This window comes from Cyrtonyx montezumae, unplaced genomic scaffold, assembly GCF_038088225.1.
Source record: "Cyrtonyx montezumae isolate F1298 unplaced genomic scaffold, pur_monq_1.0 scaffold_8, whole genome shotgun sequence".
NCBI lineage: Eukaryota > Metazoa > Chordata > Aves > Galliformes > Odontophoridae > Cyrtonyx > Cyrtonyx montezumae.
In genome coordinates, this window is record NW_027072089.1 from 82,902,611 (window position 1) to 82,924,299 (window position 21,689).

At 42.3% G+C, this 21,689-nt stretch overlaps 1 protein-coding gene and 1 long non-coding RNA gene across 4 annotated transcripts in view; one reads left to right on the plus strand and one right to left on the minus strand.

Moving 5' to 3' along the window:
• The window catches only part of LOC136058689 (uncharacterized), a 28,536-nt gene extending 12,194 nt beyond the window's left edge, over positions 1-16,342 (plus strand). Inside the window, exons 2-3 of the long non-coding RNA XR_010623155.1 lie at positions 16,017-16,129; positions 16,237-16,342. This is a non-coding gene — a long non-coding RNA (uncharacterized LOC136058689). The remainder of the gene's footprint in view (positions 1-16,016; positions 16,130-16,236) is intronic.
• Positions 9,684-18,375, minus strand: RBM24 (RNA binding motif protein 24). 3 transcript variants are annotated; one of them, XR_010623153.1, is made up of 6 exons: positions 17,892-18,375; positions 17,345-17,468; positions 16,278-16,332; positions 15,999-16,075; positions 15,784-15,914; positions 10,012-10,097 (listed from the first exon to the last, which is right to left on the minus strand). XR_010623153.1 is itself a non-coding variant. In XM_065752339.1 (4 exons), the coding sequence occupies exons 1-4, from the start codon at positions 18,057-18,059 to the stop codon at positions 9,767-9,769; spliced, it is 678 nt and encodes a 225-aa protein (XP_065608411.1). In that variant the 5' UTR covers positions 18,060-18,370; the 3' UTR covers positions 9,684-9,766. The 3 variants fall into 3 exon arrangements, 1 of the variants encoding a protein (XP_065608411.1); XR_010623152.1 differs by having other exon boundaries at positions 10,016-10,097; positions 15,800-15,914; XM_065752339.1 differs by lacking the exons at positions 15,784-15,914; positions 15,999-16,075 and having other exon boundaries at positions 9,684-10,097; positions 17,892-18,370.
• Positions 18,376-21,689: the final 3,314 nt, after the last annotated feature.

The window sequence follows — 21,689 nt, forward strand, 5'->3', positions numbered from 1 at the left end:
CCTTTTTTTTTTCTATATCATAAGGAACAAAGAGCTTATGTGAAAAGAATGGTACAGAAGATCTTAAGAGATTCTGTCCCATGAAAAACTGAAATACAGCAACATGAAAAGAGCAAACATGCTGTCTAACTTCTCTGAAGCTGTTTGCTAATGACCTCCAATGAACTAGAAAATGTTAGAGTGCCTAGTCTCAGCTTGAAGCCTGCGAGGAGAAAAATAGCATGTTGAGAGAATGGAAAGAAAGTGAAAAAGGGAATGGAGATGGTCAATAATTATTTTTCAACAACAGCAGCAATAAAAACCTAATCGGGCAGCAAATTTTTGACAGCTTTCGTGCTGCCTGACCTGCACTGCTATGTCTGGGCTAACAGAAGAAATGAGCAGCAGCAGCAGTTTTGGAGAGCATGAAGGTAAAGTCGCAGAATAATGAAACAATTGAGCAGATTGTAAGAGACGGAGGGTTTAAAATGCAGATTAGATGTATCAGATCAAACATTTTATGATAGATACTTGAATGATTTCCAGTTATTGGTGAGATACAACATTATGTAGCATAAGGAAAAGATTCGTGTCAGAAGACTTACTATGAAATCTGATAAAATATCCCATGATACAGAGAGATAGAACTTTTGCCAAGGAAAGCTACACGTATCTGGAATAGGGAAAAATATTTGAAATGAGAAGAAATGTTCACAGTGCTGGTTAATTATTTTTAAAGGAAGAATTTATATTAACTTTTCAGATACCTGAAAGCCTTTGACTGTGTATTTTAAAAGATAATCTTTTGTTTTGGAAAACCTTGACATTACATTCCCGTAACAGGAACACTTAACCAAAAGCATAAACTTCTTCAGAATTTTACATGTGCAATCTAATGTTGCACTTTTAGTGCTTAAGTAAATTCCTCTCTTGCAAAAAGAAATTTCAGTTTCCATGTATACTGAACTCCTCATTTTCTCCATGATTTGCAGCAGACTAGGCAGTTCATTATTTTACATTCCTGTGTAAATATAGATGGCCTCTAAAAAAAAATGTTTATCAGAGATGAGTGCAGGTGCACTTATCTGGAGAGAAGTGAGATAGTGAATTTGAGAAATAATGAGGGAGGCACTGTCTGTCTGTTTTATCAATGTATTGCCTATGATAACTGAAATAACTCTGCCTTCTAAATGCCCTGCTTTCCAGGCTGTAGGTTAAGAAGATCTTTGCCAGTAGCTTTGCACCACCTGGTGATTTAGAAGAATTTCCCCTAAGAAGGCTTTTCAGGTTCATGTCACCGTAGCGCTTAAGAAAGAGGGAAGGTTTCAGCTGTATAAGGAACAACAGTTAGGTCTTTTTTTTTCTTTTTTCTTTTTTTTTTTTAATTGAAATGAGGCAACTATGGGAAGTTTGAATTTATAGAAACTCATACAGGAGGATCATGAACACGGAAATCCAGACAAGCTTCCATGAAGCCTACAAACTGAGATGTGCTTAGGTGGCTGCATTTAACTGGTCTACAATTCTCCAGCTTCATCATTGACATGGCTCTCCCACACGCTGCTCTTTGAGTGATCTTACTCCATATTCATAGGTTCATAGGTACATTAGGTTGGAAAGGACCTACAAGATCATCTAGTCCAACCATCCTCCTAACACCATCCCTACCCACTGAACTACTAAATCAAATCCCTCAGCATCTCATCTAAACGCTTCTTGAACAGCGCTAGGGATGGTGCCTCAACCACCTCCCTAGGCAGGCCATTCCAGTGCCTGACCACTCTTGCAGAGAAAAAATGTTTCCTCAGGTCTAATCTAAATCTTCCCCGGCGCAACTTGTGGCCATTCCCTCTTGTCCTGTCATTATTTATCAGGGAGAAGAGGCCCATATTGTTGTGTATTGCTTCTCCAAAAATCCCTAGGTGGAGTTCATGGGTACAGAATGAGAAATTCCAACACTCAGTTTTCTTTCAGACCCTGTGGAATAAGCTGAGCACCACTTTAATATTTCTTTTTTCATCTTTTTCCATCTGCAACGAGTCATTATCAGAAAGTGACCCAAAGTTCATCACAGATGTTAACATGTGGCTACCCTTCCCTTCCTTCCTGCATATCATAGTGAACAGCAGAATTATCCTACCACTATAGCCATGCAAGTGTTGGGAGTGTATTGCCACAGTACAGCAAGTCAGTGCCTAGTAGAGCAAAGTGCTATTTGCAGGTCTACCTGCAGCTTGCTCTGTTCAGAAATATGAGTGTTTTGTTTGAGGTCATTGTTGATGTAGGAATTAAAAGCAAAGTGGTATCACTGAATCTTTTACCAGTGCTGGTAACTGGCAAAACCTGGGACTTTGCAGGTATTCCCACCTAGATTTAATAACATCCCACTGGAAAACAATTTGTTCTCATGTTGACATATTTGTCTTCTGGAGTTACCAAATGGGCAAAAGATACACTCATTCTCAGCCAGTAAAGACCTGAAAAATCTGCTTTTAGATTTAAAACTCTGAAAAATTGTACCATCATGCTGAGCACGTTAAATACCATAGTAAATGTTAAAAAACCAACAGGAAAACTTTCTCATGTTTGCAAGCAATGGCACTTTTGCAGCCACTGAGCAGTCTGTTTTTCCAACCTTCAAAACAAAACCCTCTGACCTCCTGCAGATCTCTCAGGAAGATTCATGCATATCTTCTGCTTTCAGTCTGGGCCCTGGCTGCAGTCCTAGGGTATCAAGCCTGTCTCCATTGTGCCCAAAGCTCGCTATTCTGTCCTCTGCGGCAATGACTGTTGTAATTAGCAACCAAGCAGCCCTCCTGGAACAAAATATCATTAATGTAGTGCAGTTCCTTGTCAAGTAAGCTCTATCTTATGAACAGAATGGATATAGTTTCTGCTTCTCCCTAATATTGCCATTCTCTGAGTTTAAGAAAGCCAGACTCCTTGAGGTTACACTGCATACATTGTATGTGCCAACCTGTTTTCTTAGAGAACTGCTGGCAAGCACCACTTAGCGCAGGCGGGGTCAGATCAGGGTGCTGCGTGTAGTGTGCATTATGCAGAGGAGCGAATCTTTGAAGCCAGCTCAGTTTTTTGAAGTTCCAGTGAGCACCAAGATTTTCTACCCTAGAGTCACTACAGTGCAGCCTTGTTTGCCCTTTGCTTAGCCTTTATTAAGCTAAACCAATGCATTCACACAAGAAAGCCTTTCAACTGCCACGTGCCCTTTGCATGCCTTCAGCTGAGCTGTAACAGCCCCAAGAAGACCAGCTCCCTCCCCACACGAGTCCTCTGAAGACTGAAGGACATGCTCCTGTTTTCTCACTCAGCCACTGCTGGAGCTTTATGTTGGATTCTGATTTCTTTTGGTAAGATTCCAGGTGCTGTTTAGGGTAGACAGGAAAATCGCTGTGCTTGATAAGGTCAGAGGAAAACCAGTCTCAAGATACAGTAGTGTAAGTGGAGCTAGTGATATTTATAGAAGAACAAAGCCTGGAGATCTTTGCGTTGTCTCTTACATGAAAAACATAAATTATGATAGCACTCTAGTTAGTGAAAGGATGCATGTCACAGAAAATGAGAAAAAGGTATGTGTATTTAATTGATAAAATTTCTCACTAATAAAAAAGAGCCAATATTGATGAAATTTGGGAAAGAATAATGCTTAAACTTGCATTTTGTAATTATCTAATTTTTGATTTATGAAGATCACACCTTCCTTAAGTAGTTTGTGTAAAATATATTCATGTCTAGGAATGTGTACTACTCCATAACTGTGTTTGAAAAACACAGACTGTGGACATCCCTTATGGCACTGATGTGCTACTTACATCTTCCATCTTCAGTGGCCAGCCCAATTTAAGGCCCTTCATCATTAGCATTGATGAAGAAATTACATTATAATTGAGACTGGCCATCATTTAAAAAAGCTTGGACACTTCAAAAAAAGCCTGTACTTTGATTGGATTATTTATGTTCTTTTTTTTTTTTTCTCTCTTACCAGCTTTTACTTATTTGTATAAAATATTCCCAAATTTCCTGACTATCCAAAGTATTTCTGCTGGAGTTTCATTTGTCTGAGAACAATCTTTGCCTCTACACTTCCATTATTTCTGTCTTCATTCAGAAATATTGCTAGTGATCAAATTAGGAGAAGAATTCCAGTGGTTTGAGCAAATAGCCTGGGAATCCCAATTTTTGGCAAGAGTATGGCATCCACAGCCTTGAGCAAGTAATCAGTCCTCCCTTTGAAGCTGAAGGAAAATACACTGAAGCAGAATTCTTTTGGAAACTATTCAAATGTAATGGTTAATGTCAGGAAAAATCTTAACATTCTAGCCTAATACTCTCTTAGTGCAGGGATATTTTCTTTTAAAATATTTATGATTTTTTAGTAGTTTTAACTATTTCTTAAATAAAAATAACACTGTTTTTATATTATTTTTCTGAATTGTGTTCTTGTTTTTCTCATTATTGCCAATTAGGAAAACAACAACAACAAAAAAAACCCCACAACAATATAAGTGCTGGATAAAATCTTTTCCAGTTCTTCAGAAGCATCATAAATATTGATTTACAACCTTTGCAAGTTCAGTGACAAAGCTCTATTAACAAATGAATGGCAGGCAGAAGAATCACTGAGCTTTCCTTATAAACCACTTCTGTCAGTTTTGCCATTTTGACATGTTTTGTTCTGGTCTCAAATTAAGTAAATAAATTCAAAAGGTGAATTGTGGGTACAAAGGGTTCCTTTGTGAAGCTTATTTTCCAGATTTCTTAAAGTTCAGGTAAGTTGGAGGTGAAAGACTGGAGGCATGTCACTGACATGTTCTACCCACTCTACAGCAGTAAGTGCACAGGCACCTACAAGACCGCTTGCTCTGTTTCAAATTGGAAAACATATGGTCCATCACAGCCACATATAGAGAGAGAAGAAGCAAGCACACGTATGAAGTCTTGTCCAAAGATTTAACATGATTATATTGAGCTAAAGAATGTACCTGTCTCAGAGACCTCTCACCAATTAGTTTGGATTTCTGACTTTCAGATGTTTGGTGATGAAGCAGACTGTGATAGGTTCATCCCTAATCCAAGACTGACTAGGTCATATTCAGGGCTTATCACAGCAAAGTTGGCACTCTGAACTGGGAAAAAGAGTTTGTTTTCCTCAAGTGGAGAGAATTGCTCTAGGTGCACATCTGTATGCTTGAGCACAGTTGTAGTTGCAGTTTTCTCTTTACTGTTTGACACTATGTCAAAGTTATTTGTTCTTATAGTTTTTGACTGGGCTTTAGAGGAAAAAAAAAACCATGAATGCAAACAAAGCCCCAAAGCCCAGTTATCAGTCATAGTAAGCATAATGTAAATTCATCCATAACTGTACTATTTTCAAAGCCCTAAAAATCTTGAGTTGTTGCCACCCTTAACCTATGTGCTTGGTTTTGCTAAATGTAGTACATCTAATGTAAATAATACAAAGAACCTGTGCCTTGGGACCCTTATGTCTAGTAGTATGGTGGCATGAAGTAATAAACTAGTTTAAAAGAGCATTTCCTTTTTGTTTGCAGGATACACTTGGAATAGCTGGATGTAAACTTTGAGCGCACATCTTATGTAACCTCTAGGCAACAAGATGTATGTTTAGAGCAGAACTAGGGAATTGCTCAGTTTGAAAAGGCTCAGTATCTGATTGCCAAGGCTAAGGGGTGCTATGAATGGTTGCATCGTATTTTAATCCCAGTACATTCTTTTCACTTTTCAAAATCCATTAAAAAATAGATGCAGTGAATTCTAGTAATGCCAAATGATGTTCACAAGTAATTAGGAAAATACAAACATTCAGAAAAATTGCAATTCTAGCAGCTTCAGCTCATCCATGCAACCTTTCAAGGTGATAAATAGAAGGAAGGAATGCCATCCAAAGGAAACTGGACATGCTTTGTAAATGGACCCATAAGAACCTAATGAGGTTCAACTAGACCAAGTACAAGGTGTTCCACTTCGGTTATGTGGACAGTCTGGGAGAACTCATTGAGAGCATCCCCACAGAGAAGAACTAAAGGGTCCTGTTGGGTGAAAAGCTTCATATGAGCCAAGAGTGTATGTTTGTAGCCTGGAAAGCCAAGTGTATCCTAGGCTGGAGGTCACTTTTCTTCTCTACTCTGCCCTTGTGAGGTCTGTGCTGGAGGCCCCCAGCACAAAAAAGATGTATAGCTGTTGGAGTGGGTCCAGAGGAGGGCCAAAAAGATGATCAGAGGACCAACTCTCCTACAAAGACAGGCTGAGAGAGCTGGGTTTGTTCAACCTGGAGGAGAAAAGGCTCAGGGGTGACCTCACTGCAGCCTTCCAGTACCTGAAGGGAGCTTAAAAATAGGAGAGAGACCAATTTTTTACATCCTGTGATAGTAATAGGACAAGGGTGAATGGTTTTAAACTAAAAGAGGGGAGATTTAGTTTAGGTATTGGGATAAAATTCCTTACTCAAAAGGATTCCTTACTCACTGTCTTTGAAAGAATTCAGAAATCAGGCTCTCTATTACTGGAGAAAGGCAGGTAATGCACCCATCTTCAATGGGGCAAGGAGGATCCAGAGAACTGCAGGACAGTAAGTTTCTGCAAAAGTCACAGTGCAGGCAGTATTAGAAGTCATTTCTCGGCACATGAAGAAGAAGGTGGAAATTGGGAAAAGTCAGCATGGGTTTACTAGTGTAAATCGTGCCAGACCAACCCAATTGCCACCTGTGATTAAATGACTTCATTATGGATGAGGAGAAAGCAGAGGTATACCTTGAGTTTAGCAAGGCTTCTTTGTGCAGTCTCACGCAGAATCCTTGCATCCAGTTTCAGATGTTCCAGTCTGGATGGGCAAAATCCTGACCAGACTGATGCTCAAAAGGGCTCATATTGTGCATGAAAGTTGGTTACAAATAAAATTCCTCAGGGGCTGTCCCGCCCGTCCAATGCCTTTATCAATGACCTAGAAGCAGAGGCAGGATGCAGTACTTGCAGGCTATCACTGGTGATAATAAACAGATGGTGTAGTTGATGTGCTTGAGTTCGGGCCTGCCATTCAGAGAGATCCATATTTACTAGAGGATAGGGCCGACAGGAGCCCCATGAAATTCAGTGAGGATAAATACAGCATCCTGTACCTCAGATGGACTAGGACCCTGCACAGGCTAAGGCATGGCTGGCTTGGTAGCAGTTCTGCTGGGAAGGGCATGAAAGGCCTTCTGTTGGGCTCAGTGTGAGCTAGTGGCAAACCCTGGCAGCAGTGAAAGCACATTAGCCCATATGAACAGGAACACAGGTGGCAGATGAAGGGAACTGGTAATTCCCTTTCACTCAGTGCCCATTAGACCACATCTGTCAGAGTGAGTCCAGTCGTGAGTTCCCCAGCGTACAAAAGCTTTTGATAAACCCAAATGAATCCATTGGAAGAATAGAAACATGGCTGGAGATTGAAGCATGACATTTAAGAGCAGAGGCTCAGGCTTCTGCTGTGGGTTTGTCCAGCCCACAGAACAGAACAGCAACTTTACAGTTGCTAAGTGGAGGTTACTGAGAAGATAGGGTTGGGCTCTCTGCCAGAGAATGAGAGATGAAGGTCATAAATAAACAGGGAAGCTTGGGCTAGATGAAGGAAAGAAAAAAAAAAAGACACTATGTGGACAATTAGGTGGTGAAATGGTTCGCAGTCTCTGAATGGAGGATTTTAAGACTGAACTAAACAAAGACATAAGCAACCTGGTCTGGGATTTGATGACCTCCCAAAGTCCTTTCCCCTCTGTTATTTTACGATAACTCTTAGGATGAATCTTCTCCATTTTCTCTGTAAAGTTTCCTCCATTTAATACAGTTTACAGTTTGTGAACTTAAAGACATTGCATTTACTGCTGTTCACCCCACAGACCAGGAAAATTATATAAAAGGTTAGCCCCTAATTTTAGCTAGACAAGATCTAAGACAATTTGAGCGAAAGCATTGACAGCAAAAAAAAAAAAAAAAAAGCGACTTTTTTTTATTGTTTTTAATACAAGTGAATAGATTAAAAGATCTGAAATATTGTAAAGCAATATACATACTGAATAAATAATATGCACAGAAGAGTCATGTCTACATTGTAACACTGGCTAGTACTCAGAATACTTAAAATAAATCCAGTGACATTGGATAAAGTCCATAAAAATGCTATCCTGTCTTCCCTTGTATGAAATTGTTCAAGTATAAAAAAATCCAATACAGTGTAAAATATTAAATTCCATTTCGGTCAAGAATAAAAATTGCAAGTATTGTAGTTTCACAGGACAATGTAAAGCAGCATTTCCTAGCGAAGGGAAAAATAGTCAGTCTACAAACAGATGAGTTAGAAAACTGCACTAATGTATTTGAGAGGTCTACATGAAGAACTATAAGAGGGAAAAAGAATGAACTAGCAATATTTAAATGTAAAAACCTAAAAAAAAGTGTTAATTTAAGAGTACCCTCATACAGTGCACATACTGAATTTAAATAAATCCAAGTCAACATCCTTAGTTAATTAGGTTAATATTTAATATGCTACATCTAAGTCTACTAAATAATTTATGCCATGAGATGAATACATAATTTTACAGTGTCACATCTAAAGTTGCTTTCTTTAGAGCGCAGCATAGTAAAACTTTCAAAATAAATATTTCTTTTTAAATAGCATAACAATTAAGGCACAGTATAAATCACATACCATTAACCCTTCAAGAACTGCAGTCTTGGTAACAAAAGTTGCCTTGTGTAATGTACGTTCACTAATAAATATTTTAAATATAGTCCTGAAATAGATATTAAAATTGTACAAATGGTTTCAGAAAAGAAAATTCCCTTAAAACAGTTCTTAAAAGTTTTAATTCATTAAGCTTCTTCCTGCCTTTATTCACAAGTTACGAATAGATGCAATAAATAGAAAGAGAAGGCTGTTGTAGTAAAGGGCTGATCCTATTTTAGAATCAGAATAGCTGACACCAGCAGTTAAAGTTTCCCAAAAGTGAAACAGGATGGGGCGAGGGATTAGGATGTGACAAGCTCATCACATGAGCATGAGTGATGTGTTCTGTCCAGAACTGTCTGTGTTATTGATTGTCTCTACAGCTGTTGCACCCCTTACTTCCACATCACTTGCTCCACAGTTCCACTCATCCAGAGGACAGATAAGAAAATAACTTTGGTGCCTGTCCGCCATCTTACTAGCAGGCCATCTTCCTTGGGTTGTTCGACGCCCGTTAGTGAAACGGTCGGAAGATGCTATCTCACGAAGACAGCTTCTGAAAGCTACAGAGGACAATCAGTGCTTTAAGCTTGTTTCCTCTTAAAATGGATAAAGGTTACATATTGCTGACTCAGTTTTTTTCCCCTGGTTCGAACTTTTTGAATACCACTTTCTCATTTATAAAAGGCAGTTTTGCTTCCCTGATACTGTAAAAATACACCTTTGCTTTTTTGGTTCTTGTTTCTTTTAAAATACGAAGTCCCATTGCTACTCCTGCCACTCTCTCATGACAGTACAGTATATTTTTTTCCCCGTTTTCTTCTGGATCGATACTTGAAACTAGACATGCCGCACTACCCCTCCCCTCTAACAACAAGATTTGGATGCATACTGTACGAAGACAGCGGAATAAAAATCTTTAGTTTCACAATAGCATCGCTTTCCTTAAAGCTCCTCAGTGAACGTCAATTGTCTCTGATTAACTACTTATACTGGAAGGCCAAAAAGAGGAAGAGAAAGAACGAGCTTCCCTCGGGAGTCCGTCTGCTATTGCATACGATCTGTCTGCAGCTGCTGAGGTTGGTACTGGCCAAAAGCCGCAGCCGCCGCAGCCGCGGTCCCCGGTGTTGCTGCGGTGATGGGCTGCTGCACCGCGTAGCTGTAGCCCCCTGCCGCCACGTAGCCAGCGGCGGCGGCCGGAGAGGCGGCGTACGGGTATTGCTCGTAGGCGGCCGCGGCGGCTGAGTACTGCGCGTAGGCAGCTCCGGTGTAATCGATGTAGGGCGTAGTGGAAGCAGCGGCTGCTGCGGGTTGAACGTGGGGAATTACCACTCCTGGCTGCACAAAAGCCTGTGGATAGACATAGTGAGCTGGGATCCTGTTGAAAGATGGGAGAGGGAGTCAGAGGTGGTAGGAGAGTTAGCGCCTAAGCGTCATATCCATACTCCGAAGTCAGACAAACTCAATTTAGTTGTTGTTATGTGCATAGGGTTGCCACAATAACTAGGTGGAACGGACCAGTGATCAGTTTGTCGGCCTGAAAACGTGTGTTGCTCTAAAGCACAGCCTTACAGCCGAGTTAAACGGGAGTGTTTAATGTTGCTTGAGGATGTTACGTGCAGTGTTATGAAAACCTTTAGAAGGACCAGGATTACTGATGTCAGTTTAAGGCAACTCTGAAGGAGTAAGCTTGATTGCAGCATTTGTTTTTCAAAACACCTCAAGTGGTTTTCACGATCCTGCTTCTCACTGAACTACTCGACTCTTAGTGAAATTATTTCCTGTGAGTACTGTTATTATTAGTAACACAGCGGTTTGACAGCCTCGCTGAGATGAGTTTGGCAATAGCCAATAAGGCAACAAAATGACTTAACCCTGATTTTACGTAAAGTGTTCTGGGGGGGAGCAGGAAAGAAAAGTGTATTGTGGCAACCCTACTTAAGTTGCTATGCAGACTCAGCACACATTAATTTCTCTGCAACCTCAGTCACCCTTATTAAAAATAAGAAACAACAACAACAACAACACAGGCGACAAAGGAGTTTAAATAAAGTTCACAAGTGTGGTAAACACAGCAAGAATCACACTTTCCAAACGAACTATAGTGCAGCTCACTCCGTCACAAGAGGCCATTGAGGGAAGCTACATAGATGCTATTAAAATCCATAACAGTGACTCCTAAGTACAAGTGCATCACACTTTTAAAAAGTTCATAAGGACACAAGGGTCAAACCTGTTTGATTATCAGGCCACTGCTGTCCTGTTTTGTGCCAGCTTGTTTATTTCTATGCAAGACATACAGCATAGAGTTTTTTGGAAGGTGGGAATAGGATTAAGTCTAAATAGATCTGGTGCTTAACAAAAGCGAAAGAAAAAAAAAAGCAAACATTTATGGCTTAAGCAATAACCATTCTGAACAAATCAGTACACACACTTTCCCGTCTTCTCCACAAGAGAAGTGTACACACAAATTCATCTCAAAGTTGTGCTTTTTCACATAATACAGGTTTTTTAAACAATGCATCTAAAGTAATATTCATTTAAAATGCATAGCTCTGTCTTGGATCTGGATTTCCCCTGTGAAGTCCTTCATCTTTGGAACTCATTTCCAGAAAATGAATCTTTATGAATGCATGTAAAACTGCTTGTGCAAATTTCCTACTATTTAATAATGAAGTTTACCTTCACAGACAACTCTGAAGGCTGCACCAGCCTTTTAGTGCACTGTAGCACAGATGCAACCTACAATAGTACAATCTGTCCTCCAATTGCAAGTTCTAATGCAAAGCTTTTTTTAATTTTTTTTAATATCCTCAAGATTTACTTAAATGGTCAACAAGGAAGTATTTCAATCAGAAGGGACACTGTCATCTAGATTCATAGCAAAGTAATGGTTTAAAATACATGAAAACCAAACTTTGGAACAGCTCGGTTTTCTTTTTTAAGAAAAAAAAAAAAAAAAAGAGCTCAGTGGTGTGAATAGCAATATTAGCAGAGAGAGATTTTCAGCTGCCATGTTTAAGGCATGAACACCACAATCATAAAAACCCAGCCTGTCAATGGAATTCATTTACTACTGCGTGAAGGCAGGAATGAAAAAAAAAAGATAACAAACAGGAATGACAAAGAGGGGTGGGAAGGGAAAGAAAACATAAGATAAAACAGTAAATTGGGTTTTTAAAACTCACCTAATTTATGAAGTGATTAGCTAGGACTGCATGTAGTCCTAATAAGTGTATTTAAGCTGGCTCTATGCATCATTACCTGAGCTCCCCATACTAGATGGATGAGCAAGAGCGTGCATTTCTTATCAGTCACCAGCCAAGAACAATCTCAATCATATTAACACCGTGTTTTTTAAGTATTATGTAAAGAGGAATGAAAACAGTTTTGAAGTCACCAAGATCCTCTTTGGCATCATGTGAGAGTCCATTTAACATCACGTCACGGGAAATTTTACATATGGCATTTATGAAATAGAATAACTCTAACTGAAATTATACAGCACGCAGGCTTATCTAAGTGCTTGTGTTGTCTCAAACTGATGCTACTAAAATTTTCTTAGGACATCAGGACACTTGATCGGATCCTTGAGCAAGACAGAAAGATACATGTGCTCCCACTTAAGCTCTTATGACTTGTTTTATTAAGCCAAGAAACTAACAGGTGTTGAAGTTATGAAACGTTACCCGTTGGACACATCTTACCCTACAACAAACATAAACCCTGGGCAGGCTGCTCCTCACCACCATGCCATTTTGCACATGATGATTGACAGCGTAAGCTGCACTGGGGCTATTTTTGATCGTCTGTCATGCTACAACTGTTTTGAGTCGAGAGAAATGGCTTTATATGGCCAAAGTAAATTTCTACCTACTGCAGAGGCCAGCACATGTAGACCTTGGTCATTCAGAACCTAACTGCTTTTAGTGGTCTGCCAGGTCAAAAGTTGACAAAGCAATTCCTAATAGTGCTGGATATCAGTGTCAATAATTGATGCTTTGTTCTTGAAAGTAAGAGTGTGGGAATTGCACATGCTTTGAGCTTTCTTTCCTGACAGTAGTTTTTATTTTGGAACATGTATTTGTTGTTTTAAGCTCTTGCACTAAAGGAAAAGGAAAGCCACATTTAACTTTAGCAGCAGCTACAGCTTTGGGATATTCAAAATGAAATGACATCCATGCCTGCCATGTGCCTTATGACTTCCCCTGTTGTTATAACAGAAGATGTGTTTTTAACTAAGACCTCCTAAAACAATCCTATAAGCAATAATAAAGTGACAGCTAATTGTTTCAAAAGAAAGGACAGATTAGACTAATGCAGAGAGCTGTGTCATACAGAAATTCAGCCATAGTCACACATAATTGAAATCTCAATGCTACGCTTTTGAGAAGGTGGTTATTTAACTTTGAATGACATGTTTTGCTTCAGACCACAGTCAAGTTTTATGAACGTTAACTACTGAGTAGATTTTAGTCAATGAACAGCTTTCCTGGTAACAAAAATAGGTCATAGAAGGATCAAGACATACCCTTAAGGTGCTCCTTTCTGAATTTGTAAAGCAAGGGGACATTTAGCACTCTGGGCTCACTTCTGACTGTTCTGGCTTGATTCCATAGATTCAGGTTACCAGTAGTCCAGTACTACACAGGTCTCCTGATCACAAACTAAGAGAGGACTTCTCCTCTCCAAAGGAAGGCAGAATTGCCTGACTATAGCCAGAAGTATAGAAGACAATAACAAGCAGGCAGTATCAGCCATTTGATAACAGACATTAACTTGGGATTTAACTCTGGTCTTACTAAAAAAAAGTGGGAATGGGAATGTCCTCATTTTGATTGAGATACTACAAGTCCTAGAAAAAAAACAAAGGGAGAAACTCTCTCTGACAGAACTAGTCATATCCTACACCAGTCCCTCTGTATAACCCCGTCTTTTTCCACCAGTATTAAAATAAAAATTATGTAAGCAAAATGAGAAAACTTGGTTTAGGAGACAAAGCTATTTTTCCTTCTCCTTAAATTCCTATTTGATTCAGAGATAGTATTTTAATAAACAACCCTGAAAACAGAGCTGAAGATAACCAGCCCTGTGACTAAACATGCATTGAATCTAATCTAGCTGCTAACTCCTCTCTCTACAATAAATGTTGTATTTAATTTAGAATGCTCTATTTCTGCATATTTAATTACTTAAGTAATTTGACAAACTCCAATTATTTTCAGCTTCTTGCTTGGTGGGTGGGCAATCATGATGAAACTCTGCTGACCACACCAGAGTATGGTAGCACCTTACTGATCTGCACTCTGATTGATAGAGAAAAAGCAAAACGGAACAAAACTTTTGCAGCTTCTATGTATGGATCAGCAGAGAGTGCTGGTAATGAATCATCACTACAATCCATTTAACAGAGCATATTAGTAAAATGTATTTTTTTTAAATGCAACTGCATGGGAGGAAGAGAGGCTTTAAGGTGACTGAATATTTCAGTACAATCCATGCAGCAGCATCTGAGAGTCTTAAATAAACTCTTAAATTCAAGTAAGCACTGAAACAGCCCAACAGAACTGTTAAGGAAAATAGAGAGTGAAGGTGTTCACTTATCCTAATGAATGCTGTCCTTCCCAGCTTAAAACTACATCCCTTAGAAAATACACAGGCTATTGGAAATTTTCAGGAGGAAGCAGGATTAGTAATTTCCTTCGTCTGTAAGCAGCAAAAGAAAGGCAAAAAGCAAGGATTACAAATGACCAATTTGATATATACATGACCCTGGTACCAGCATTCCTTTCCTTAGATTTATATACTTCGCATTAGAAATAAAACCTTATTCAGCCTGCTGGAAGAATTCCCCTGACCTAAGCACGATTTAAACGATCTATTGTTGGCTTGGGGTAGGGAAAGCAAGAACAAGCCCTATACTAGCACAGCTCTTTAGGCAACAGATTGCACAGGTTCTCCTTTTCTGTTATGCTCAGCAAATACTCAGTCTCTCCACGGCTGGTCCATGGGCAGCTCACTGGTTCCTCTTTGCAACAGGGCTGTAACAGCTCTGCAGACCACGCACTCCACCTCCTGCCCTCCTTAGGGCTGGCGTCATGCACTGAGCCCTGCACATACACTGCCATCTCCTCACACTTCAAAGAAGTCAAACAAATACAGCAGAGGAAGAAGAAAAAAAAGACAAAGCTTTCCACAACCTCCCGAAGTGTCTCAGAAGAACAAACATTCTCCTCTAAAGGTGCAATAAAGCTTCTAGAAAACCTTTTTCCTACAGTTTTGAGGACAGAAACAGTTACTTATGGATTCTGATGAGCCAAACTATCGAGAAGCTATTCCTGCTTAGTAACAGCTAGGTACGCTGTAGCAATTTCATTCAAAGAAACAAAATACAGCTGTGACGCATTTTCCCTGCTTTATTGTTAGCTTTTTTCATACTTAGCAAAATGCATTATTTTGCAATGAGTTTCTCAGCCAGTGTGTGTTAGTGAAGTGACACTGTATCGGAAGTTTCAAGCGAACCTCAGCTCCTAATTATAAGGCTATTGGAAGCAAGAGTTAGAAATACTTAGGAACAGTATACTTGAGTAAAGGGGAAGTGTCCTACGTATTAAAGTCAGACTGAAGGAAAAGATTCTCCAATTAGAAAGCCCAACAGGACGCACATTGTTAATAAGGAGCTCCACACCCCTCCCAGGAACAAATCCCCCCAAAATTACGAACATGCAAGCAATATGTTGATTTACTTAAAAAAAAATCAAGAAGTCACACCATTTAGCACTCACTACAAAATAAGGTTAAAAAAGTCACAAGCTACAGCTTGAAAGCAAGGAAACAAAAAAGGCCCTTTGCTCCCCATGGCAAAGTCACTCCTCAACAACAAAAACAAAATTAAGAAGATTCCCCCCCCCCCCCAAAAAAAAAAAAACACAAAAAAACTTTCACTACAGCTCTTTCAAGTAAATAAAAGCACACAGTTTAGCTATCAACACCACTTCATTACTGTGATAAATAAATGAAAAAAAGCACACGGAGGTCTATTGACTATATGAAAAAAAACATACATGCATCGTTAATCACCATTTTAGCTTGTTTGTGTTTGAGTCTACTGGTTACAGAGTTTAATTCCAAACAGAACTATTCCACCTCTTATCATCATATCCTTCTGATCAGTTATCTTAACTGTAAACGATCCCTGTCAGATTAGAAAGAGATAAATAACATTGAGTCAAGCTGAAAAAAGAGAAACGGGGCACAGCAATCTTGCATAAAGTCATACCTCCTTGTTTTATCATAGGGTCATACGGGACCGGGCTGCTTAGGTGGAGGGGATGCGTCCCACACAACTTGACTCGGCTACAGCATTCAGAACATTACCGACAAGGAGAGCACAGTTACAGGCATACGTTTGTAAGTCTGCAAACTGCAGTACTGCTGCTGTGTTTATAAGGATGCTACTGCCAAAGGCCTTCAAGAATCATACTTTTAGTTTGTTTTGTTTGTTTTCTTTTTTAAAGATTTCTCCTCCCCTGTTTGAGGTCCCATTGAACAGACTTACCCAAAAGGCCTCTGTATGAGAGCTGGATGAAGCTGCTGAACACCAAAGGCAAAACCTACCAACGAAAACACATCACATTCTCTGTATGAGTGTTCCTTTGGCTATTTGCCACACACATGCACACAAACGCAGGGTAACAGCCTCCAGTGACAGTGTCTTTAAGGCTGGAGAACCATAAACCAGGAAGCAAAATACATCATTCCCTGCACACACATGCACACACAGACATCTATACAGAAATTTAAAACACTGAAGCTCACGCTTCCCTAGTGGCGTTCAGAAGAATGACTGGCTAAATAATAAGCACAAAGTTTTCGTTAACTATTTATTTTGTGCTCCACTCTGGTCCTTAATATCAATCTGTGAAGGATGATATGGCTCTTTTTATCCATTGGTATATCTGTGGCCTTTCTATGGCCCTTTCCACATGAGGATTTAGCAGGGGTTCAAATCCTAAACATTGTTTCTGCTCTCCAAATGCCCAAGCATGGACTCCTTTTCTTGTGTGGGCACTGAACTGCTCACAGTGCTCCCCAGGCTCAGAACCCTCAGAGCATGGACACGCATACACGCTGTGCTCACAGCTCTGTGTGTGCCAGGCAGCACTTTGGGAAGTGGCAAGGACATCAGATTTGCTCAAAAGTGGCTGTTTCATTTTAAAATCCTTCTAATAGCTCCCATCTGTTTCAGGACTTTCTTTTAAGATACTGTTTGTATTAATAAGACTGCACACATTGGAAGTGATTCATTCCTAGTCCACTCTTTCCCTGCAACAATACTGTAAATGGTCAGTGCCACCACGTTCCCAGCAGTGGGAAGAGCCAACGAAGAGTGTGAACTGTGCAAATCCTCCTGGAGAACTTGGGATATTTTATCGCGGATTGCTTTCGGTGCTTAAACAAATAGCCACGAAGTTACTACGCGCTGCATTTAGAGACAAAAGCACTCCTGACCACGCAGTATGCTTCGGGGAACTGGGAGCCAACGCTACTGACTTTCCAAAAGTTTAATTCCCATCAGGAACACGCGGTGTACGGCACACAAGCGGCACAGGGCCGCGTCCTCACCTGGCTGCATGATCCTCGGCTTGGCACCCAGGTACGCCAGGTTGACGTTGGCCTTCCTACCATCGATGATGGGGTTGGGGTCCTTACACGCTCGTTCGGCAGCGGCTCTGTCGGCCATGGTGACCTTCAGGGGGGAGGCTGAGCGTTAGATCGCTCGCTCGGGGCGGCCGGGGGAAGCCCCCAACCCCGGGGCAGCCGCCCGGGGCTCCCCCCGCCTCTCCCCGCCGCTCCGGGCCAGCCGGCAGCCGCCGAGGGTGCGGGCCGAGCTCCGCCGGCGGCAGATAACCCCCTGCGAGGCCGTATCAGGGAGCAACAGGCTGGGCGAGAAGCGACGGGATTCGCCCTCCATCTCCTTTTTCAGTAATCCTCCCCCCCGCCTCTCTCCGAAGTGCCCAGCAGGGAGGGGGAAAAAAAAAAAAAAGAAAGAAAGAAGGAAAGAAAGAAAGGAAGATCCTCCAAACCCTCCCGCTCCCCACGCAGCGACCCCCCCCCCCCCTTCCCCGCAGAAGTTTCTCCCGACGGCGGCCGTAGCCGTCCCCGCACTTACAAAGCCGTATCCCCGGGACTTGCCCGTCTGCCGGTCGGTGATGACCACCGCCTCCTCGATGTCGCCGAACACCTCGAAGTACTTGCGCAGGCTGGAGTCGGTGGTGTGGTAGGGCAAGCCCCCGACGAAGATCTTGGTGTAGGTGGTGTCCTTCTGCGTCGTGTGCATCTTCCGCCCGGCCCTGTGCTCTGCACCCACGCGTGTCCGCCGGGGCGTGCGGGTCCCGGGCGCCGAGACCCGCTCCCAGAGTCAGCCCTCGCTGTCCTCCTGCCTTCTTTTTCCTCCTCTCTGCCTCCCGTCTCCCCCAGCCGCCGGGTCACGGCGCGACTCCCCGCTGCTTCTGCCCGCCCAGCTGCCTCCTGCTCCGGGCGCGGAGCCCCGCAGCCCGCGGGGGGCTCGAGGTAGGTGCCGGGGACGGGAGGAGCAGCAGCCGGGCAGCGGCCAGCCCGGCGGAGCGGCGGCGGGCGGAGGAGCGCTAAGCGGCGAGTGGCCTCCCGCCCTAAAAGCCACCGGGTCGGGCACTCTCGGTTCCTCCTCCTCCTCCCGCAGGGGCGGGGACGGCGGCGGGGCGGCCCCCGCGCTCGGCCGCGGCCCGGCCGGGGCTGGCACACAGCTGGCGGCGACAGCTGGATGCCGTCGGGACGGGGGCTGCTGCCGGAGGGCCCGGCGGGGAGGCTGAGCGTCCCCCAAGGTTGCTTTGCCCCGGGCTTGGGCGTATAAGCCGTGCCGGCGGGGTTGTGGGGTCACCGCCGCGAGCCGGCAGCCCCGAGATGCTTGCATCCCAACCCAAATGCCGGTGCTGACCCCTAGCCACATCACCTGCCTTTAACCCCAAGCTGGCAAAGCCGTGACCCGGCAGCATTTCCATTACTACTGTTATTGTGGGGCTGGTGGTTGCTATTGTTCTGCACGCAGGGCCAAAGCAATTGGTAAAGCTGCTTCCCTCCTCTTGCTGACTTGGCCCTGTGCTGCACTTGAAAGGATGCGGTGGAACAAAAGAAAGGACTCGGAGGGCTGTGGGAGCTGGGGGGGAGGAAGGCTCACAGGGAGACAGGAAGGATGGGAGGAAGGTTACACACTGGAGAAAACAGATGTGCACATGTGTATAGACTTATGAACCATACCCCTGTGGTCACAACACCTTGATAAGTGCTAGTGTCTCTTTCTCCTAGTGCTTTTGTCTGTTAGACTTTGCCTGTGAAGTCCTCTCTCCTTAATTAAAAGGAGCAATGCACCAGTTTCCAGAAACGACTTCCAAGAAATCCTCAGTCCCTCTTGTACCAAATGTTAACCATAATGACAACACTCCCTGTCTTAGGCTCTGCTTGCCCCATATCTAATGTTGGCCCTGTCTGATTTTCTTCAGCAGTCATTGTACCAATTCTAATGGCCTAGAATGTGCAGTACCAGGCTGTGCCATCACTGAAACTAACCTCAGCCCTACACCATCCTTCAGATTCTGTTGATTAAACTGTTTGTGTTAATTTGTTAGAACTAACTGAGATTTAAGCTTAGCAAACCTAGCAGGATCCTGAAAGATGAAACACTGAGAGAGATGAGACTTTATAGCCTAGAAAAAAGTAGGTTCCAGAGGTATCTCATCAGTATATCTAAATACCTAAAGGGAGGATGTGGTGAAGACAGGGCTCTAGTCTCTATTCAGTGATTTCCAATGCCAGGACAAGAGGCAGCTACCACAAACTGGAGCACAGGAGGTTCCCTCTGAACACCAGGCAGAACTTCTGAGTTGTGTGGGTAATAGAGCACTGGTAGAGGCTGCCCAGACAGGTTTTGGAGTCTCATCCTGGGAGGTCTTCAAAAGTCTCCTGGATATGGGTTTGGGAACCCTGCACTGGGTGTTGGATCAGGTGGACCCATAGGAACCTTGTCATTTCAAACATCTTGATGATCCTGTGATCCAGACATAAATGTTGCTTTTCACTTTCTCTGATATCAAGGCATTAACCTTGGTCTGAATCTAGTTAGACCATTAACTCTGCCTCAAGATGTCTCCCAGCATACTTCTTATAGTGGTGTGGAACTTTGTGTTAAACATGACACAGCCAGTTCTGCTCTAATGGCTAGTTGTAACCTTAAGCTCTGGCCCAGTGACCTGAACTTATATAGGAGCCCTACTCAAGGTGTCAGTGCACCCTAGGGTGCTACAGCACACACTGCTTATGAGTACAGTTAACTTCTCACCCCTTTGAGAAACAAGAGGATGAACTTCACCTAAAACCAACCATAGCATTCCCTATCACTGTCTGCAGGAAAGGGGAATTAGCCTAGTTCTGTAGTCATTATACAGACTTCTGCATTAAGACCAGAAAAGCAATGCTTGGCTATCCCAGAACTAACTGCAGCTGTATTGAGGAATTTGCCTCTTTCACTCCAGACACCAGACTTATCTTTATTCTCTTGCCCGTCAAGTTTTGATTGCTATAATGTGACCTCTTACAGCTGACTACATCATCCATCCTCCAAATATTGTCAGCCTTCTACAGTCAGCTAATGCTAGTAGATCTTCAGCACAAGTTTCCTTATAATCTCAAACCCATCATTGAATCTGTTCCAGTAGAAGGGTTTTTGGAAACTGATTTTCAGCCAAAGGCCAATTAAGGCCCTTGGGATCCAGTAACAAATACAGTTTGTTTACTGTAATTGGGCACTGGCTTCACATTGTCCATGCAGATACCAGACCTATGAACTTAGAGACTTCAGACATAAAGAGAACACTCAAACTGCTTTGGCATCTTTAATCTTGGATCTCACTTCATCAACTGAATCCTCTTCCTATCCTGTTTGTCCAAGTTCCCTCTCCAAACCTGCAAATGCTTGCTCTACAGCTAAGAAATCTGTCCTTACCTCTAGCTGTAGTCATTCCAGAAATTCTTTCCTGCCCACAATCTGAAACGTGTTGCATCTGCAAAGGCAGCTGTCCTCTTCCCAGTCTTCTAGCCTATAAAGTCTGCAGCAACAGATGGAGCTGATCAGTCTTACCAGTTCCAAGCTGTATCCACAGCCCAACACAAAACTGAGCCCGAATGGAAGATTGGTGATTTTGTCTGACTGAGTCCAAAACAGCTGGTCTTCCAGGATCCAGAAACAAAACTTAACTTCCACATCTGTATCCCAGTAAGGGACTTCTTATATTTAGACAGGATTCATCAGCTGGTCCTTGTACTAGCCCGAGTCCTTCTGTCATAAATCAAACACAACTGCAGTGACATAATTAACTTGAGGTCTTGGAAGCATTTCTTAAGGAAAAAACACAGCTTAATTCCCTCTGATGTCCCCAATCTTCTTACTGCTTTTGAAGCCCTTGTGGGTTCCTGCAATGAACAAGCCTCTTCTGGTCCTTCTCTCCTAAGGTACACGTGATTACAAGCAATTGTAAGCCTTCAACAAGGAAAGGTAACTCTCTCAGCAATAGACCTAACTTGCACTACAACACTACTGTCATGTACAGACTTACAGGCACTACAAGAACAAAAAATATATCTTCACCTCATTCTGTCCCATACCTGTTCCAATCATGAGTTTAAAATCTAGTTGAGCAAACCTTCCTTAAACATTTTCCCCAGTTAGAACTGTCACCTTTTTCTACTCTGTCACCTCTTCTACTTCATCCATCTATCTTCTCCAAAAGCTGAATCTCCTCTTTCATCTTAATTGTAGATTAAATCCCAGGCTAGTTATCTTCATTTTCCCGTTCTCATTATTGATCTATTTATCTAAAGCACAGTAATCCTTTTCTAAACCCATACAGCCTATGCAGGAGTTCTTTTCCGGACAGCA